Source organism: Lotus japonicus, chromosome 4 (assembly GCF_012489685.1).
Source record: "Lotus japonicus ecotype B-129 chromosome 4, LjGifu_v1.2".
Taxonomy (NCBI): domain Eukaryota; kingdom Viridiplantae; phylum Streptophyta; class Magnoliopsida; order Fabales; family Fabaceae; genus Lotus; species Lotus japonicus.
This window is the reverse complement of record NC_080044.1, coordinates 69,886,663-69,908,654: the sequence shown is the minus strand read 5'-3', so window position 1 is coordinate 69,908,654 and position 21,992 is coordinate 69,886,663. Positions and strand designations below refer to the sequence as shown.

General features: G+C 34.6%; 1 protein-coding gene and 1 long non-coding RNA gene across 10 annotated transcripts; one reads left to right on the top strand and one right to left on the bottom strand.

Annotated features, from left to right (window-relative positions):
• Window positions 1–4,620: 4,620 nt before the first annotated feature.
• LOC130710507 (uncharacterized) lies at window positions 4,621–12,658 on the bottom strand. 8 transcript variants are annotated; one of them, XR_009010378.1, is made up of 8 exons: window positions 12,229–12,658; window positions 11,839–11,928; window positions 11,422–11,508; window positions 9,419–9,511; window positions 9,045–9,265; window positions 7,948–8,320; window positions 6,719–7,863; window positions 4,621–5,223 (listed from the first exon to the last, which is right to left on the bottom strand). It is a non-coding gene; the product is annotated as an uncharacterized LOC130710507 (long non-coding RNA). The 8 variants fall into 8 exon arrangements; XR_009010381.1 differs by lacking the exon at window positions 4,621–5,223 and having other exon boundaries at window positions 7,678–7,863; window positions 11,796–11,928; window positions 12,229–12,647; XR_009010380.1 differs by lacking the exon at window positions 4,621–5,223 and having other exon boundaries at window positions 7,678–7,863; window positions 12,117–12,645.
• Window positions 12,659–17,155: 4,497 nt separating this feature from the next.
• LOC130715618 (uncharacterized) lies at window positions 17,156–20,235 on the top strand. Of its 2 annotated transcripts, none has more exons than XM_057565735.1 (3): window positions 17,156–17,643; window positions 17,835–17,896; window positions 19,921–20,235. In XM_057565735.1, the coding sequence occupies exons 2-3, from the start codon at window positions 17,855–17,857 to the stop codon at window positions 20,209–20,211; spliced, it is 333 nt and encodes a 110-aa protein (XP_057421718.1). In that variant the 5' UTR covers window positions 17,156–17,643; window positions 17,835–17,854; the 3' UTR covers window positions 20,212–20,235. The 2 variants fall into 2 exon arrangements, 1 of the variants encoding a protein (XP_057421718.1); XR_009011711.1 differs by having other exon boundaries at window positions 17,168–17,643; window positions 19,995–20,235.
• The last annotated feature ends 1,757 nt before the right edge of the window (window positions 20,236–21,992 follow it).

Genomic DNA, 21,992 nt, shown 5'->3' with positions numbered 1-21,992 from the left:
TCAAACGGTTGAGATTAAAAGTCGGTTGAATATCGAACGGTTCTTAAAAATAACATATGAAATAATATGTATAATTACTTAAAAGCTCATAAATAAAAATAAATATATGAAACATTGTTTATTGATATACTATTTTACCCTCGAGGTTGCTAAACTTCTCCCTTATATTATATATAAATATAAATATAAATATAAATAACTTTTCGAATTTCATAACCCATATGAAATAAATAAAATGATATAAATTGAGTTAAACTTAAGGTAGACGATGAAGATGACAACACCACACCATGTTGGAAAATAAAATAAAGGTGACTCTCATTTAGTCGATTAAGTTCATAATGAAACAATAAAGATTACAAAAAATGCAAGAAACTTACATGTTTTCAAGATGTAACATTGGAATAATGGAAAACAACATTGAAAAAACCTGAAAGAAAAAATAAATTGAAACTAAATCAATGAAATGTAAAAGGAGAGAAAAAACTTCATTGTACCACATTAGAAGAAAAGATTGTTGATAAGTGCCAATTTTACGTAGTTTTCCATTGTTATTAAGGCACTTATCTATGTGATTTATGGAAATTATCTTGCAAATTGACCCCATTTTGATTAGAATTTATAGAAATGAGAGTTTTGATTTAGAAGATGTTTTATATATGATTCCAATCTCAATTGTTGGTGTAGGAAGGTGATTAGAAAGAAATACAAGAGTTGATAGTTTTGAAGGCTTCTGTCAAAAAGGCGCTCAGCACCCTTGAAGAGCGCTCAGCACCATTGCCACAGAAGAGGAAAATGGAAGTTCTGTCAAAAGGGCGCCCAGCACACTTTAAAGGCGCTCAACACCTTTTCAATAGATAGGGTAATCTGTGCAAAATGCGCTCAGCACATGAAAAGTGCGCTCAGCATGATTAGAGCGGTGGCAAAACCCATTAGTGAAGGAATCAGGGTGCTGAGCGCCCAGAAAACATGCTCAGCACCCTGTACACGGATTTTATATAAAAAGACCAAAATCCCATCAGAAAGAAGAACTTCTTGGATCATAACTGAAACCCACAACTTTGGGAAAGATAGAATTCGAAGGAGAGCATCAAGGGAGGTATGGGAGACTTGGGAGAAGGCTTTGGAGCCGATTTCATCGCCGGGGAACCGTCACGCATTCGGTTTTTCATCGTTCTTCTTCTCTTTTATGATTGTAAAGCTATCCATGGAAATGGATAGCTAATTTCTCATTTGTTGGGATTAGAACTAGTTGTTTTGATGCTCATGTAATCTATTTGATTTCCTTTCATGCAAATTTCATGTTTCTATGTTAAAGATTCAATGGTTTTCTCTTTTGCTTCATGCTACATCTTAGGTTTGATCCCCTTGGGTATTTTGATTGATTCAAACTTGTGTAGGGAACTCACACGTTCTTGAGTCTGAACTAGAGTTAATCATATGTTTCTTTTCCATGATTCAATGATTTTTACCTTGTGCTTCATGCTTGTTTTGGATTGATCACCTAGAACATGAATTTAGATTTAATAGGATGGTGGGAACTAACTATTTAAATATGAATTAGGTAAAAGCATCTAATGATTCTAAGGTCTAGGGATAGGGTTAGATCATTAGTCTATTCAAACATCTATGCTTAATGCTACTCACTATTGTTAATCGATCAAGGGATTGAAGGTTAATATAGGGAGTTGATAATCTTCTACACCGGGGGACTGGGTAGTAAGATAAGAAATGGTGGGAGGAATCAATTGCAAAGAACGATATTTGTATGTGAATCAATAGAATACATAGAGGTCAAACAACGAAACTCTAATCCCAGCAAAACTATCTACCTTGGTGAATTCAACTACTTTACCTGCTTTCTTTATATTTTCATGTTCTTAAACAAACCCCTAATATCTCTGTTAACCATCATTTGAGTCTGTTAGCTATTGAACGGCATAAGTATTACACCTCCTTGTGGATACGACAAAACCCTTTACTATACTACAATTGAGTCTTGAGAGATTCAAACGTAGAGTGGTAAAAAATCTTTCAACAATTGTCATTTGGTCAACTAAGTTCATAATAAATTAATCAAAATTGAAAAAAAAAAAGCAAGAAACTTACAACATTGGTTGAAGATTAAATTGTCAAAAAAATGGAAGCAAACATCATAAAATTGTTCAAGAAAAATAATGAAACACAATTAGAGAAATAACCAAGAAGATGACTTTAACGGTTTATGCGGAAAAAATATTTTTGAAACGAAATAGAAGTTATGAACATATCATAATAATATTGATAATCAATAGCAAAGAACAAAAACATGCATAAATTACAAAAGTAAAATAAAATGCGTAACTTTCATCTATTGAATAAGTGATAACAAAATGCATATTGCGAATAAAGACTAAATCTTACAGGAGTGGAGGATGAAGAATGAGAAAAAATAAGACCGTTTCGGAAGAACCGTAGCATGAGAATAAAATCTGCAGAAGAAATGATGGCGAAATCAGAACAAATAAATCAAAAGGGATAAATAAGGCGAAGAAAGAATGGCACTTACCGGATGGAAGATGATGATGAAGTAAAACTCAATGCCCACTCAATGCCTGAGAATGAAAAGTGATTAAGAAGAAGTGACCGGTGGAGAGGAAAAAGATGCAAAAGAAAATTTTCTAACCTGATGGAAGATATTCTTGTGCTGAAATGATGCTGTTAGAGAATCCAAATTAGAGAGATTTCCTGCACATGAATGGAGATGTTGAATATCAAAATGAGAGAGATGAAAATAAGTTGAAAGATGAATGGAAAGATGTTTTATACATGAGAGAAGAAGGAAGAGACTCTTGGTGATTTTGTAACCATAATCCATGATCATGAGTTACAAAAGCAACAAATAAAACGACCAAGAATATGAAAAGGTTGTACAAAAAATTTCATAAGAAAAGGATCAACGGTTAGGATTAGAAGAAATGAATGGTCAAGATTGATTTCATATTGAATTACTCACAAATTTACCTATTTGACCATGGAAAGTTTTTCACCCATTGCATTAAAATGTTAAATTACAATTTTACCCTCAAGGTTGCAAAAACTCTCCCTTTATATAGTTTATAGAAGATAGATAGATAGATATCACAAGGCCATAACTAATATTTGGCGAAATTTTTAAGAGAGTAAAAATCTTTTTGTACACTTCTAAATAAAAGAATTAACAGAGACTCGAAAATCTCTCTTTGAATAAAATATTTTTCTTTACTTGACAACCAAAAAAAGATTATTTTTGTGTGAAAGTATTTGCCAACCATGTAATTATTTACCACTCTTTTTTTTGTTACACCGGAAAGATAAATTGCACCCACCAGGAATCGATCCCTGGACCTCCCCCTACCCAACCCATATGTCCCTAGCTCCTACCACTTGAGCTATCCTACGGGGACTATTTACCACTCTTTAAAACTACGTATTGTAAATTGTATTTTAAAATTACCTAATATTAATACAAAACTTTGTGATTAAATTAATAATTTATGGGCATTGTTAAAATTTTAATGATATTAAGTGGCAGACTAAACCTGGTAAAATATATTTTAATTGTATTAATATAAACTAAAATAAAAAAGAGATGTTTTGAACTATTACTTTTGAAATTTAATTTGATAGCAAAATCAATGTAATTGTGCCATGTGAACGCATAATTTTATATTTTGTTGACTTGCTAGTAAGTAGTAAATACATCAAAGCTTATCCCAATAATCAAAACTAACACAGTTTCAGCTGAACCTTACAAATGTACTGCTCAAAAAGGCACAAGCAACATTCAAACTAACGTAATCTCTTCAAATGTCACAGCCTAGAATATTACTTAATGTACAAATGCTATAAAAATCACAAGGCAGATAATCAATGTTATGTTGACAGTGCTGGCAGAGACATTAACTGTCAAAGAAGTGCATAATACAAAATTTTCTTTATTACTCTAGTCACCAATATTAACAATATAAAAATGGTAAATCGGCTTCAGCACAATCTATTTGCGGACTTCAAGACCAGGATTTGAAGCAAGAGAGTCATGATTTATTTTTTAAAGAGAAAAATTGTATTGAAGAGTAATATGTCAATGATAGCATGAGTAATACAACCTCGTGCGATAGAAAGAGCCAAAGCAAGACTCCAGACCAATCTACGAATATGAATGCATTTGAACCAAAAGAGGTATATGGATTAAGTGGGGCAAATAAGCAAACGACAAAGAACTGCAACCAAACTCAAAAACCAGAATCCAGTAGCCTTGAAGACCAAATTGGTATGAAGCACAAGTAGAGAAAACCACAAAAAAAGGGTGCTCACTTGGTACGCCAGTTTCTGCATAAAAAGCTTACACCAATAAGTAATAACCTCAAGCAAAGGTAATACTATCCTTAGCACACCCCAAGTCTTAACTCTTAGCCAACAAAGAACCAAGATGTTACGCCCCGATTTCTCGAGTGACACACAGTAAACCAAACGTCACCATTTACGTAAAGAATTTTCGTCGTTCAATTATTAATCTTTAATTAATGACAAAAGTTCAATTATTACGAACATCTTGAAAACTTTCCGATATAAAACTTGCGGAAATAAATAAGACATGCATTTTTAAATAAAATAACTCTTAATTAAAGAAACCATAATTCAAAGTGCATAATTTGAAACCATGGGCTGGAGCCCTACATCAAAAGTACATCAAAACTCTGAAAAATAAAACTGATAAATGATAGTTCAGCACTACGAAACACTCGACCCCCAACACGGCAACATCAGTCACTCATCGAGCCAACCACACTGTCTCTGACGCTTCTTCACTGGTTCAACAGCTACAGCAATGGGCAGGGTGACAGCAGCATCTGGAAGGGACTCTAGAGGCGGGACTGGAAGGTCGCCAATACGTGCCCACCAGTCTGGTGCCTCGAGCGCGCGTGAAGGACCCTCCTCTGCAGCAGCCCGCTGTGGAGAGTTCAAGCAAGAACCCTCATCTCCTGGGTGCAGGAAGCGGCATGGTGCAAAAGGCATCTTGACCTTGCCCCATTCCATTCGCTATGTCTCAACGACGTTCCCGTGCCGGTCTCGTCCTGTGATTGTAGCACTGCCGACATAGAGGCGACGCACCTGGGCAGAGTCGGTCTGCCAGGCATTGTCCTTGTGCTGATCATGCAAGTCGATCGTCCACGAGGTCACTGCGCTCTTGACCTTCACCATCTGCCCCCCCCCCCCCCAGAATAACACATAAAACACATAACAGGGTCAGATCTCATGTTCTCAAATAAACATTCACATATTCATATAGTTCTCATAAATAACAAGATTTAATAAGGAAAATATTTAGGTTATATCACAGTTAGTCACCTAAGTTCAGTTAGACTAACGACCTCACCATTCACACAACCACCTCAACACCAATGGGCAAATCACCATCATCCGCAGATGAACAATTCTCGGAGGGGACACACAGTACAACCCTCAATCACGTGGAGCCACAATGATCCACAAAATCACAAGGTGACCGCAGTCAACCAAAACATGTGGAGCCGCAATGATCCACAAAGATCTCCCTCGCGTGCAAGTAACTGTTTGTCTCTAACAGTACCATCGTTCTCATGTTCCATAGTCATCACTAGACCTATGTTCCAATTACATCACATTCTCATCACATAATACTTGCAAGCGATTATTCTCAAACTCATGATTTAAGGCTCTAAAGTCAGTCCTAGAGTCTTATGTCAACGTTGATTTCAGAATTAAACGACAACATACAAACACAATGGAAGGGATTACAGCTGGATGAGCGACCTTCCAAAAAAACTTCACAAGTAACATCATGCTTAACATACAGACAATCATGAGCATGTTCACAAGCTTAATCACACATAATTCATAGCATCTCCTAATCACATGTTCCTAAACAAAACTACAAACATTTTCGCAACTTAGCTTTTGACAGCAGAAACAACATTCATTGAAACTGGTATACAGAATACGTCTTCCAACAAAAAATCATGTATGATACCTTTCTGGAAAGCTATTTTAAAGATCTAAAACTCTCTAGTTAAACAAGTTTTCATTTGAGCCCCAGAATAAGGTGATATTAGACCTTAAAACTTTCTGTCCGACACAGGGAAAAACAGCAGGTGCAATAGTTACTAAAAACGACCTCCAGCACACATTAATAAACCAAAATTTATGATCTTTATATGTATGGAAAGATTTTTCGAAAATCTACAACTTTCATTTTAATCACTCTTTCATTTGACGATCAGAAATAGGTGAAAATAGGCCTGAAGTTTACTGTCCAGCACAGAAATCTGACTGGGAATGCATTTGCCATCAATTTCGTTTTAGCCAATCTATTCTAAAGGTTCTAAGTCATATACCAGCATCAAGGGTCATATAACATGCATCATATTTCATGCCAAATTTTCCAGACCCATGATAACCATCCATTCCAGCACAAAAGGCAAATCTAAGCACATGAATCTTCAATCATTTTAATCAAGCAAAATCATAGAAGAAATGATAGTTGTAGTGATGATTAAAGGAGTATCATGGCATCAACATTTCATCTCAACTCAGCAGCAAAACATCATGATCACAAGGCAACAGAACAGCCCATGCCCTTCATACAACATACAACAACAAACATCACCAACTCAAGTCCTAAGCATGCAAGACTCTACCCAACTAGATCAACCCTTACCTTGGTTGTTGGGTTTGGAAGGATGAAGAAATGGTTCTGGAAAAGATGAATGGAAAGCTTTATCCCTGCTGCAACCTCAGCCTTGTCCTGGTCTCTTCCTTTCTCTCTTGCCCTCTCTTGCTTTCACTATTTTCTCTTCTCTTTTCTTCCTCTCTAGCCGCCGCCCTCTCTCTCCCTTTCTCTCTTGTTTCTTTCTTTTTTTCTGATTGAGTGAGTGTGGAATGAGGTTGTGGATTCAGGTTTCTTTCTTAGCCTCTTTAGGGTTCACAAAACTGAAGCAACATCCCCCTTTTGCCCCTCAAATCCATGGCCAACACATGCACAAGCAAGGGTATTTAGAATTTACAATTTTTGAATTGAGACAAGGAATTTATGACACTTCATTTCCCTTTAATCCCTTGTCCAAAAACTGATCAGTCTTGATCATGAGCCATAAACCATTATCATTTTCCCTAAACTCATGCTAATTAGTCAAACAATCACTCTCCACTCCATCTCCCTTCACATACTCGGCCATAACCTTCTTTCTTGGCCTCCAAGCAACTCAAATTCACTCATCCTTGAGTCCTTGACTTTATAAATAATTATATCCTAGCCCTCAAGTATTATCACTTCCATGTTAATAATACTTCACACTACAAAGCATCAAGAAAATTCACAAATCATAAGCAAGTCACACTATATTATTTATTCAAAAACAAATAATTTCATACATCAAAGTAGGGTCTTACACAAGATAACCAAAAGAACCTAGAGGAAAGCAAGGAAAGACAGCAAAATAGCTCTACTTTTTTCACTATCTCCTCGCAACATACTTATCCTCCATCTAATCAAACCACCAACATGAAGTACCCCAACAAAAAGAGAAAAAGCATTACCAAAGATAAAAATCATCCCAATCATATTAGTTTTTATCAAAAGACACAACTTCAATCAATAAACAAATAAAAAATGATAAGTGGAAAAACATGCACTTGAATGGTTAAATTTCTCGACAAAAACTTCATATTGAGTTAATATGTTCAGGGGAATAGTAAATTATTTGAGTTTGTCAAGAGTAAATAGAGGAGAAACAAAACAGTAAATGAACTAAAGATCTATGGAGGTGCCTTGAAGTAGGGCCCAAGCCAGCATAAACCTTTCTGCTGCAAATCATAAAACCAAGAGTCAAAAGTGATTACAGAATTAAAAAACCATGTAACACACCAAAGATTTAGGGAGACTAATACCTCTTAAAAAGGAGGCGTCGAAGGCAACCAAATCATGCTTCCAAAGGGACTAATACCTCACCTCACTAAGGAACGTATTTTTTGGAATTCAACAAAGGAAATAGGGGATAAACCCTAACTTGCTCAATTTGAGAATCTCATCCATCTCATATATTCTCAAAAGGACAATAGGAATGATAATACAACAGTTGCGCTGAGGGGTCCAGAGCTCGCATCTGCAGGTGGTTTCGTTGATATAACTCTTCCATCCCTGAACCTCATCGTCCCTGCAAATGAACCTTTGCTTCAACGTGTTCTTCCACTCCACATTCTCTGGCACAAAGTTAACCTCCTTCGCAATCTCATGCAGCCTCTCCTTGCACATAGTCGCAACCTGTTGAGTTCAAAATCAGAACACCTAAGCTGAGTGGCACTACCAGTAGCTCTTATAAAGCAAAGTAATGGTTAGAAAACACACAAATTAAGCAGCAGAGGTATTAGTATATTGTGTAATTTCCTGGATATTGCTTCTAGATGTCATTAGATGGACTCTATAGTTTCTTTAAAAAAATGAATACTCTAGCATAAAGTAGCCATCGATCAAAATGTGATGATAAAGAAACGAATAGAAAACGTGTTGAAATCATTATTAAAAACTAATATAGCTTTCAAAATGTCTCACTGCATAGAATCAACTATTTTTTTTTTCCGAAAATAGATGGGAGCTTTAAGGTGTTGCAATTTTGGGTTTGATTGAATGATTTATTGGTTAACTAAAGAAAATAAGTTCTGTAAGATACAAAACACAATCAAGAGTGCCCTTTAAGGTGTCGCAATTTTGGGTTTGATTGAATGATTTATTGGTTAACTAAAGAAAATAAGTTCTGAAACAACGTAATTTTATTAAATTTAAAACATAGATTTAATTAGTATAGTAAAATTATGTTAAAAGTCTTTTTTTTGACGGATTATTTTTATTAATTGTAATTTTCTTAAAATGTTTTCTTAATTGTAATTAACATTATATTAAAAAACTTTTATTGTTTTTTTTTTTGGAAAAAACAAACTTGAAGTAGAGAGTCTAAATAAAAGCACATACAATGAAGAGTAAAAACAACCTGTTTGCGAATTCCATTATTCTTTAGAGTCTTTATCCTGAACATAAAACACATGAACCTCCATGATCATAACATGACTTAGACCAATGAACCTTGTGACCTTTGTCTAACTGTGACCAAACCATGTAGTGAAGGGAAAAGCTTCTATTCTCTTCAGCACCAGGCCTTGAGAAAATTTGCCCATCTCAACAACTTTCATCCTTCGTTGAAGCCAAAAACAACTATAAAGGTTTTGTATTTTGAGACACAAAATATTGTCAATGGTAAATTTTGAAGCCAATAATTATGATTTAGACTTAACTAATGAATAAAAACATTTTTTTAATGAAATGAATAAAAAAATTAAATATAATTTCATTGTTATTACTATTCACCTCTTTGCTTGAAATCACTCTTATATAGTAGTAATAAGAACTTGCTCGCAAAAAATTAGCGGAGAAGTTCCTAAAAATAGATGAGTCAACTTGCTGAAAATAGTAAAGAATAAGGAAAATATAATTAGTATTGAGAAAAAAGATATTGGACAGTCAAATGACTCTTCAAAACCCACCACTCTTTCCTCACTATGTATACCTATAGGCTCAATCATTTTCTTTCCACACAAGTTTCCTTTCTAGTGGTTAGACTTCTCACATGGCTCAGTAAAGAAAGTGCATGATATTAAACTACCAGCGATCATTGTTGTTTTAAATTTTAATGACAACCATTCAGTCATGTTCTTTCCTCTTGATAGTTATACACTGAAAAGAGCACAGCCAATGCAGTGGACTCACTATCAACTTTGGTAGGTTCATTTTGTATTAGAACCATAACAATGGTTGACATAGCTATCCTTTTTCTCCCCAATGTACTTTTGATGGCTTCATCTACTTTAAAAGCTTTTTTCATTGCTTCCTCATTGTAACTGTTTCAGCCAACAAATCAGCATGAAATTGACATGATCATTTGTAATACTTCATCTCTTTTATTTGACTCGGTTTGACCAAAGTTTGGTTGCTGATTGATATATTGTCCTCTTTATCATGCAACTAACTAATTAATTAGATTGTTATGAATGATTGTATCTCCACAATTAATAATTGATTATGAAGCTCAATTGTTTTTATTTCAGCATCAAAACAAATCCACTTGTAAAATGCCCTCTTTTATCCTTTCCATTTCAACCTTCATTTTCCTCACATTCAAGTTGTGTTCTACTAATTAGCATTCTATGAAGATAGCCGCCATCTAACATCCAAAAACATTTTATCATATTATGTTAGTAAGTATGTTGATCCTTTCTCAAAAGAAGAAATTATACTAATTAATTTCTGGTAGTATGTGCTAGATCAGTTAATATCTTCAAACAAAATCTTGAACATATAGTTATAAATACCTGCTTGTTCATGTTATATGTGGGAGCTAACTGTTGAAGTTGGCTTGGTTTCACCTAGGATCTAATGCATTGCAAATCAATCATGTATTCATCTGTCAAAATGAACTTGAACAGCCCCCAATACATAACTACTCAAGAGGGACAATTGCATCCAGTTTTTATCTCTACATTACTATTTAATGATGAAGGTTACTGATAGGATTTGACTACCTATCATTAAGGTCTATCAAACAAAGTGTAAGAGAGTAGCAGGGGATAATGATCCTGCACCCTCAGTAGAAGTTAGGGAACGTTTTTCTTTACAGGTGAAGTTAGGGAAGAAAATAGCTTAATTTTCTCTCAAATCTCTCAAAATCTTCTCTTTTCCCCTAATCTTCCCGATCTTTATCTGTATATTATTTCAACTTTCAAAATTTTCATCACTCAAATTCAATCTCACCAAAATTGATTTCTTCTTGGAATTTTATCATTCAGATTTTTCTTTTGCGCTAATCATACAGAATTTTGTATATGAACATTTACCCTGGTTTTGGCCCCAAAGAGTAAAAAATGCTATCATAGAAGAGTGGATCCTAATAAAACTTGAATATTGTTGACAGAAACCATCAAGAAAATAATTTTGATAAATATTTAGCGTGAATTTTTACAGCATTTTCTATGTTTTCCATATGCTATATTTTAGTGTTTATACACCAGCAAATGAAAGTTTCAGGGACAAAAGATGACTCACTCAATCTGATCCTTATCTAACAACACAGTGAAGGTATATAACATGTAAGGCTAAGACAAGAAATGAAAAATATTTGGAATAGATCTTTTTATGTCTTTCCTTTCCTCTCGATATCTATACATATGAAGAGAATTTTGAACATAATTCAGACCCCAAAAATGAATAAGGAAGTTTACCGAAACAAAGGAATGACATATCACCATTGCCATAAAGGTTCATGTTCAAATGAAATCAACCTGAAAAGTTGCATTTAAAATAATCAAAGACTATACCTGATCAATTGCACAAGGAATCAAACAATGGAGTTTTTCTTTGCCAGAAAATAGGTGAGGAAATGAACTCGGAAATGATGGAGCTGCCTGCATAGGCAAATGAAGCACAAACAATCATTTCCATGTAATGACTTCATAATATATATCATTAATAAATACATACACACAAACAGACACAAATATATGCATATACTCCGTAAGTTTGAACCCATTCTGACTAATTGACAAGTTACACTATATCTACACCACAAAATAACTTAATAAGGACAAACTTTTTACAAACCCACCATTGGATATACTTCACGTAATGTAGATGTAGATCTATCTCATGACCATAAGAACCAGATGAATGACAAATGGCTTAGAGATCTCACCTACAACACACATGTCCCACATACGAAGCACTCTTACTCTTACCTTTCATGTGTCTCACACAGAACAAAAGCTCCTAATCGAGTTAGTGAGTCCAGCCATTTCAGCCAATATTACTCTGCCTTATATTTTACCCTGACAAACACAACAGAGATAATCAGTACATCTACTACAACTCAACAGATGAACAAATGAACAATCACAGTATAAACGAATCCACTGAAATTATAGAAAAAAGCTACAATGAAAGATGAGTAATAATTTATTACAAATTACAGATTAGTAATGAATCATAAGCAATAAAAGAATCTTGCTAAACTGACCACAACAAAGGGATGAATTTATAAGCAATTTTTTTTGGCGTGCATCAAATCAAATGAAATCAACAAAGCTGTAAAGGAAGGTTGAGGGGGAGGTAGGGTGTAGGCATACAACCTGTAAAGCAGGAAAACCAATTGGTTTTGGGAGCTTCAAGGTACCTACGAAGCATGACCTACACAGCTATAGGAAAGAAGGCATGACCGCTCAGGGAAGGAGTAGAGGGATGTTGCAGAGCCTACACGGTAGAGGCAGGATAGGGTCGAGCGTTCGTACAAGGGAGAAAGCCATGGTTTGGTGAAACAGTAGGTCCTTAGGGATCAGGCATCGATGCATAAACGCTGGAACAGCTGGCCGGTGAGAGGGGTTAGCTCCTACCTCTGTGACTGACGGAAAAAGGAGCAATAGGTTCAGTGGCGACGGCAGCGGCCGGAAACCACGGGAAGAAGCAGGTAGGTTTTTTTTTTGGTCAATAGGCAAGTAGGTTTTGAGTAACCTAATTCCTAACCCTACATGAAGTTTCAGATGAGATACTCCAATGCAGCCCAAGAATGCAATAGGCCCAAAAGCAAGAATTCTGTAACAAAAAGAAATGGCTCTCATGAACAGTGAAATTGCATCTTGCATTTTAGGTTAGTAAATATATTTATTTTTAAATATCGGTTCAAATATTTATGATTAAAGTGCTGCAAAAGTGAGTAATGACACAAAATTGTGTGTGAGTATCAATTGATTAAATACCATTTTAATTACTAATTAAAAAAATTAAAAAAACGTGTGGATGATTTAAAAAAAAGGTAAAAAAACGCCAACAGAGTTGGTGATGGTCAGAAAAAACAAAAATAAAAAATAAAAAATAAAAAAACACCAACATAGTTGGCGATTTATATAAAAAAAGAAATAAAAAAATGAAAACGCCAATACTATTGGTGATTCTTTAAAAAAAATTTAAAAAATAAATAGAATCGCCACTGACTGTGACGATTTATATTAGATTGGTAAATAAAAGGAAAAGTACCCCAAGGCTGCAATTTCCAAAAAAAACTATACTACTAGAATACAAAAGCCGAATTATAACTTAGTAAATATGCCCTCATACTTTTTAATAATTATGTATGTAAAACTATGTTTTACCCCTGCTAATATGACTTTTAACCATGTATTGAGATTAGGGTGGCTGAACTTCCATCAAATTGGTGGCTTGTTCTCTGTCGTTCTTCCCTTTGTGCTAGCCGTGAAGCTTCGGTCTTCCCTTTGTGCTTCGTTCTTCCTTGTCTTCGCGTTCAGCCGTGTTCCCTTGCTATTGTCTTCGCGTTCAGCCTTGTTCCATCTTCTTCCATTTCTGATCGCCATCTGCAGGAATGTTTGTCTTCTTTTTTTGTTCGATTTCACTATGTCGTGGGCAATTTTGATGGGAAATTTTTCACTCCTCGTTTGAGTTGTTTCATTGACATGATTTGGATTAAACTGGATATCTTAATTTTTGTGATTTGGGGAAATGCTAAAACCCTAATTGTTAGGATTTGGGGAAATTTTGAAACCCTAATTTGATTGTTGATGTCTCTATTACTTCAGTTTTGGCAGATAAGATGTCACAGTTATGTAGTTTTTTTTTTCCTGCTCTTGCATGTGTCGAAATTTCAGCTTCATGACCAGGTTCTCGGGTTCTTCCACAAAAACTGATATGATGAAAACTGGTTCGTTTGCTAAAACATTTTTTTCCTTGTCAATCTTGTTCCATACTTTTTATGGTTTGGTCACTTTAATTCTAGGTGTTGGCTTGCCTTTTCCTAATTATTCTTTTCCAATACTAGATTTGAAGGAGAACCGGTAGACAGTAAAATGATTAGCTTTGTGCATTTGCCACTGTTTCTAGTTTGATTAGCTTTGTTCGTTGCCACACATCTCTAAGGAATAACTTAGGATTCCCAATTACTTCATGCTTTGCCATTGTTGCCTATTTCAAATCAGAAGAACAGATAGAACCCTAAAACGAAAAGAAGCTGAAAGAAGGAGGAAAAATGTAAAACGTGATTAACATATCTGAAACGAGTTGAAACGCAAGGAATGAGGCTTGTTCTGCATTTGCTTAAAATAAAAATATACTGCAGCCCTATTGTTGTTTTCTCTACATTTTTCGCATAATCAGTCCCCACCATTTCCTTTAGGGCTGAGCATAATAATCGAACTGACCCGAACCCGACATACCCGGTGACCAAATATGACATGCGGGCGGATCTTTACGGGTTAACGAGTCTTCGGGTCATTAAAACGGTTCTGTATGGGTTCTTGCGGTCGGTGTCAGTTTCAATAATTTTGACTAATTGATAACCGTACCTGACCGAAGGAGAGAGACTAAAATTTAAATTTTCAATGAACCTAAGCATAGGCTTGCACGCATGTTTGTCCAGTGTCCATCATTGTCTTGTCTTTCATTTTTCTCAAACACCTACCCACTGAGTTTCATCCTCCACCTCCATGTCTCCACCGCCACTCTCTTCTGAACTCATCCATTTCCAAGACTTGTTCCTTCATATTCTCATTTATCAACCCTAGATAGTCACTCTTTTCACTTTATCTACCCAAGACTTTTCTCTCTAACCTCTCATCCTCTCAGACCTATGGTTAGTTCAGCCTCCAAGCGAGTTCCAAGTTGAAGAGATGAGCTCATCCTCCAAGCTTAAGCACTGTCGGCGTTGTTGCATGTTGGGATCGAAGCTCGGGCTTGTCGGAGGAGATACAACATCCATGTCGTTTTCCAGCAAGTGTGAGGCTTGATGAGTTTCAGATTTCGGCATTTTTGGGCTTTGATCCACCTTAGGATTCTTCCTTCTTCCTCGATGTTGCAAGATGAAAACTTTTTTGTCTCATATGACTTGGTGAATGAGAGCTATAGCTGATTGGAATTAAAACGCAGAGACAAAGCAACACGAAGTCTAAACCACTTGGAGTCACGAACACTTGCTTAAAGCCACTAGATCTTTAATTTCTTTCTTTTTTTTTCAATAATTTCTTTGTATTCTTTTTGTCTTCTATATATATTTGGTTCATGAATTGTTATTTCTTTTTTAGCTGATATTCTTCTGTATATTTGCTCATGTTCAAGAATGCTTCAAATCTTTTAAATCCTCTTTTTTTTTTATGCTTGTTCTTCTCCTATGTGGATGACCAAACCCGCCCCAACCCATCATCCGACATGGCCCCAAACCGATATAACCGATAACAACCACGGTCGGTGATGGTTCACATTATTAACATTTCGGTTTTGGTCGGTTGGGCCAAAATGAGCCCGAAACCGCCCCGCTGCTCAGCCCTAATTTCATCAATCACGGAAAGAATTTGAAGATAGAAACAAAGAAATAAAGCTGCAACTTTCGTAACGCTCTTTTTCCCCATGATTTTAAATGAAAGGAAGGAAGAGATAAATAATACAAAACAGAATGCTAATTATCAATTTCCTTTCTTTCTGGTTTCCACTTTTTCCCTGTCAAATTCTTATTTAGAATCTTAAGAGCAACTTCAACGCAGGTTGCTTAACCTGGTTGGAGAAAATAAGCAACATTGCTTATTTTTTGGAACCATTGGAGCAGGCTGAGGTGTCGTTGCTTATCCATCAAAGTTAAGGAACGTTGCTTAAATAAGCAACGTTGCTTAGCTTCCTGCTTGTTTAAAAAATTTGTTTTTTCTCTCTCCATTCATCAACAGAATCCAGTTAAAAGAAGAGGGAAACACAAATCATCAACAAAATCCAGCACAAGAGGAAGGGAGAAATTTATTAAACACAAACAGAAGAAAAAATATCCAAAAAAAAAAAGACAAAATTGATTACAAAAATGAAGCTTGACATGAATCCAATACAAAAAAATACACAGTAAAATACATGGTGGCTTCAATCGGCTTCGATCTGTGCTTCTAAACCTCTGATCTGTGAAGGAACCTCCAATCGGTGAAGGAAACCATGGACGAACCTCTGATCCGTGAAGGAAACCATGGCAGAACCACCAATCGGCTTCGATCTGTGCCTTCTGACTTCGATCTGTGCGAAACCCATATCATGCATGCACTGATTGAAGACGAGAAGAGAGGGTGAGAAGACGATCTAGGTCTGTGGCGCACGACTTCGATCTGGGTTTGAGAGGAGAGGAAGAGGGCGGCGGTTTTCAGAGGAGAGGAAGATGGCGACAGCGGTTTTCAGAGGAGGGGAAGAAGGAGGGGCCGGTTTTCAGAGGAGAGGAAGAGGGAGGGTGAGAGTGAATGCGTTTTGCGGTTTTCAGAGTGAATGCGTTCAGAGGAAAAGTGAATTAGCGTTTCAGAAGAGAGTAATTGCGTTTTGTTTATTTTGAGTAGGGTTATGATAGGCTGAGTGAACAAGGGGTGTGGTTTTGACTTGAAATGGGTTTTTTTTTTGGATTGTTATGGGTAGGGTTTGGGTCATTTGGTCATTCTTGTGACCGTTTGGCCCAAGTTAAAAAAAATATGAATATGTTAATTAAGATTTAAATTTAAACTTGAAATGAGTTGTTATAAATATTAATTAAGATTTAAACTTAAATCATGTTTAGGTGGAAATATAAAATATAAATATATGAGATATAGTGGGGTCCAGCTAAAAGTAAAATAAGCAACCATACACTGGAGTGTATTCTGCATGAGTTGCTTATGAGTTGCTTAAATCCTATGTGGCAGTCTGGACCCACCAGAATAGCATTTAAGCAACCCAACTAGCAACCATGCATTGGAGTTGCTCTAAGAAGAAGGAAATGATTCATTTTTGTTTAAATTTCAAAAGTAAATAAAAAGTGATAAAGTAAAAGGAGGCCCCTAATATGCATAAGTTTTTTTCTTGTGTATCTTTACACAAGCCGGGGTGACTGAGTTTTTTTATGTTGGACCCGGTTTACTTTATTTAAATTTAAATGAAAAATGTTTTTTTACTTAGGATTTATACTTTTTTTCCCCATATTGTAATTAATAGGGTAGATCCCCCCAAAACTATTCCCATTATTCACATAACTCCCCATGGTAAATGTAGGTAAACACAGTATTAGCCCCATGGTAAATTAAAATGAAGACATTGACTTGAGTTGTTTGGGTCTGAGATAAACAGAGAAATAGCTCCTTGGTTTCTCCGACAGTGCCTTTCCTTCATCTCCAATAGTGCCTTTTCTCCCATCGCCTCCAATGTCGTTTTCAGTGCTATGTGTTTCTTCTTCTCCGATAGAACCTGTCCTTCCTTCTCTCAGCTTATTCCATCTACTCTCGTGTCGCGCTTCTTTCGTGGGTGGGTTATTTCGTTTTGGTGGATCTTTCAATGTCACCCACCCCCATTCCGTTAGGGTTCTCGGTTCTCTCGTTTGGTCAGGGGTTCGAGTTCTTCCATGAATTGGGGATCTCCGTTAGGCCTTCGTCCGTTGCTTCGAAGATCATTCCATGTGTGGATCTGGCCAAAGGGTGACTCGAGCTGGGGCATTTGTTGATATTTAGATGGGTTCGTCGACTGTCATGGTGGAAGAGTACCTTCATCCTCTGCCGGTAAGGAAAGCCTATATCTTGAGATCGTTTATGGGTATTCATAGATTTTTGAATGTCGTTTTGGATCTTTAACATTTTTGAATTATCAATTTTGAAAGTTTTGTTTTCGTTTTTTGTTCGATTAACCTGATAAGTGCTTTGATTGATACTGATCTTTTATTCTGTTGGTACCTATGGGTGAAACACGGCAGAGAGGTATCATTATGTGAGAATGGTGCTGTTGCTGAGATGGTGTGCAGGAGAGATGTATCAGGTAACCCAGCTTACATTGTTGAAGATGAACACATTGTGTTATTTTGATTTTTCTGGGATTGATCTTTGATTCACTTGAACTTTGATGTTTTTTTTGTTGGGCCATTTTTTTGGAGTGATAGGTTTGGGTGATCGTTTTATTTCAGCCCATGAATATGATTTTTATTGGGCCGTTAACCGTCCTCTTTTGTCGTTGTCCCTCTACAACTATCAACCGAACCCTTATAAATTTTCCTCCTAATATTGTTAAAAAGTATGTTACCTACTTGACAAACATGAGATGAAGTGTCATATAGGAAAACCTCAAGATAGTGAAGAGTAATTTTTTTTTTAATTAATGATCTTGAATCATCGATGAGTAAGAATAGTGGATTATCGGTGAACCACTTAAAAAATGGTTCACCCAATAACTTCCCATGTGAGTTAGTATTTTTTTTTTCATCTAACTTTGAACTATATCTATTAGTTATTATTAAAGTAAATTAATAAAATCATGTTTGAATTATTATATTCTTAATATTATTGAATTCATGCTATGGAATGATAGTCATAGTTTAAATAGTAAGAGTTGGTGGACATGAGTTGAGGGGAAAATCCAGGAATTAATCCTTAGAAGGCTATAATTTATCTTTTTTTTTATGTAAAAAAAATATTATTAAATTTATGTAGTAGTAGTATAAGTTTATTATTGTGATTATATTGAAATGATCATACTTGCATGGTTTTCGTGGTTAAAATATTATTTTTGAGATGTTTTATCTCTAATGTGAACCCATATATAATGAACAAATATTTTCAATTGACTATCCATGATGTTTAATAAATTTAACAGTATTCACACTAGCCTATGTCTCTCAACGTGTGCAAATACTTGTTTATAGAGAGCGCACATGCTACATGGTGATAAATTAACATACTAAAATCGAGTATTCTATATGAAGCTAGCTAGCATTCAAATGTAATGGAATCGAATTGTAGTACTTCTGGGTGAGTTCAGAGTTCAGACTTGTTGTGGGGGCATGCAATGGTACAAACGGGTCACAATACATGTGCTTGTGCCACATCAAGTTTAATATCTTCTGTTTTTCACCTGTACACACTTAATTATTGCTTGTAATTAACTACTTCTCTTAAGCCTTTAAAAAAACTACTTCTCTTAAGCCTTAAAAAAAAAACTACTTCTCTTAAATTATTTAAGAGAATTAAGTTAAAATAATTTATGAATAAGAATGGATAGAATATTAATTCAATTTTCTTTTGAAAATATAATATTAATTCAAATTCAAATTACTAAAAAAACAAACTATCAAATTAAACTTATCTTGAATATGTTTAATTTTTTTTTTACTATCTGACTGTCGGCTTTTGTATCCAACTGATATAATTTATTTTGGAAATTACAGCTTTGGGGTACTTTTTTATTTATTTACCAAACTAGTATAAATCGCCACTGTCAGTGGCGATTCTATTTTTTTTTTTTTTTACTTTTTTAAAGAATCGCCAATGCTATTGGCGTTTTTGTTTTTTTTTTTCGTTTTTTACATAAATCGCCAACCATGTTGGCGTTTTCTCTTCTTTTTTTTAAAAAAATTTTTTTTAACTTAAAATTGCCAACATAGTTGGCGTTTTCTTTTAAAATTGCCAACATAGTTGGCGTTTTCTTTTTGTTCCTTTTATTTATTTATTTCTCTTAAAATCGCCAACCCAGTTGGCGTTTTATGCCTTTTGTTTTTTCCTCTACTGTTTTTCAAATCGCCAATCATGTTGGTTTTTTATTTTTTATTTTTTTAATATATTAAGACCCTATAAATATGCACCTTCATAAGCATATTGTTACACAACAAATACATACAGATGTTTGGATTGAACACTTGAGCTCCTTCTGTTTACTAGAAGATTTCTTGAGTTGTTTCTTAAATTTCCAAGGTAAAATTGTGACTTTTGTTTATACATAGTTGTCTTAGCTTTACTCTAATTCTCATTTATATTTATAAAAATATTCATATGGTCTTTTAAAATTTGCAGATGTCAAATAATTTCATTGGTGGTTCAGGTGTTTTTGATAATACTTTAATTAGGGATAATGTGTCTGATTTCAGTGAAGAAGAGGATAATATAAATGAGGAATGTGAAGGAGAACCTTCAAATGATGTCACGTTATCACCTTTCTACACTAATATTAACAGTGAAGCATTTGAAGATACAAATTTTCCAGATGGTTACACACAAGAAAGGGCAAATGGTAGCCAAAATGTTAGTAGTGAACTTGTGGTAGGCATGTCTTTTGAGTCAAAATTGTGTGTGAGTATCAATTGATTAAATATCATTCTAAATTTCTAATTACTATTTTTAAAAAAAATTAAAAAAACAACACGAAGAAAAAGCCAACTGGGTTGGTGATTTTAAGAAAAATAAATAAATAAAAGGAACAAAAAGAAAACGCCAACTATGTTGGCAGTTTTAAAAGAAAACGCCAACTATGTTGGCAATTTTAAGTAAAAAAAAAATTTTTTTAAAAAAAGAAGAGAAAACGCCAACATGGTTGGCGATTTATGTAAAAAACGAAAAAAAAAAAAAAAAAACGCCAATAGCATTGGCGATTCTTTAAAAAAGTAAAAAAAAAAAATAGAATCGCCACTGTCAGTGGCGATTTATACTAGTTTGGTAAATAAAAAAAGTACCCCAAACCTGTAATTTCCAAAATAAATTATATCAGTAGGGTACAAAAGCCCTGACTGTCAGTACATATTATTAGCTCTAGGAAACAAGGAGAAAAAGGCTCAGAGCAACGACGTTCGTGAATGAAAGCAAAGTAAGATGAGGAATGGCGTGTGAGTGAGAAATTGGAAACATCGAGTGAGTGTGAGTGACCAAACTCATGTGAGGGGGAAGATCAAGCGTTTAACAGTGTATAATCGTATTGGATAGTAAAGGTATGGATCATTTAGTGGCGGTTATCTGCGGTTATTAGATAACCGCCAGAAAATACGTGCCACTAAAATTACTTTTTTTTTGAAGTGATTTGAGATGACAGTACATATATATTTTTGGAATTAAAGCCTTTGTTTCAATGTGACATTTTTATCAAGGCTTAATAGCACTATTGGTCACTCACTTATTACGATTTGACAGTTTTGGTCCTTCATAAAATTTATTAGCCTATAACGCCCCTCACATTTACTATAACTGTTGCATTTTTAATTTTCCATCAACTCTCATCCAATATTTAACGGTTTTTTATTTAAAAATTAATTCAAAAGAAAAAGAAAAAAGAAAACCCCAAAATATTATGAATATTCATCTTCTTCAAGCATGTTCTTCATCATCATTTTCATAAAAAAACCAGAGATTCACCATCTTTTTTTATGAATATGATGAAGCACATGGTTCTTGAAGAAGATGAATATTCATAATATTTTGGATTTTAATTGTAATTTAATTTTTAATTGGTCTTTGATAAAAAAAATCGTTAAATACTTAATGAAAGTTGACGGAAAACCAAAACTGCGATAATTAGTAAACTTGAAGGACGTTGTAGACTAATAAATTTCATGAGGGACCAGAACTGTGAAATCGTGATAAGTGAAATACCAAAAATACTATTAAATACTAAGCCTTTTATCAATAATGTCACATGTTCAAAAGTACTTACTTTCATTTCATTTTAATTAAATTGAATTTATTTTTTTACATTAAAAATGGAAACCTTTATTGAACCAAACAATTTTAGGAATAACCGTCTCAAGTGAGTTTGAATTTGCCAAACAATCCTGAAAAATTTATTTTCTAATTTGAGAACCAATCATTGTACTATATCTGAGTCAAAATAGATTGTAGTGAGAATACATACAAATCAAATCCATAAACTAAATTAATTGAAATTGATTTGGGAGTTGGTATTCGGATCGAAAAGCGGAACAAAAGCACATAGAGAAACATCCAAAACCGGATAATATTAATCTATACAATAAATATTGTCATCCAACTATATTTAATCATATAAACTACTAATATTTGTAAATAAAAGGCTAAAAAGCATTTTTGGCCCCTGATGTTTCAAGTTTGTGCAAATTCTACTCCTACTCTATTTTTGTCGA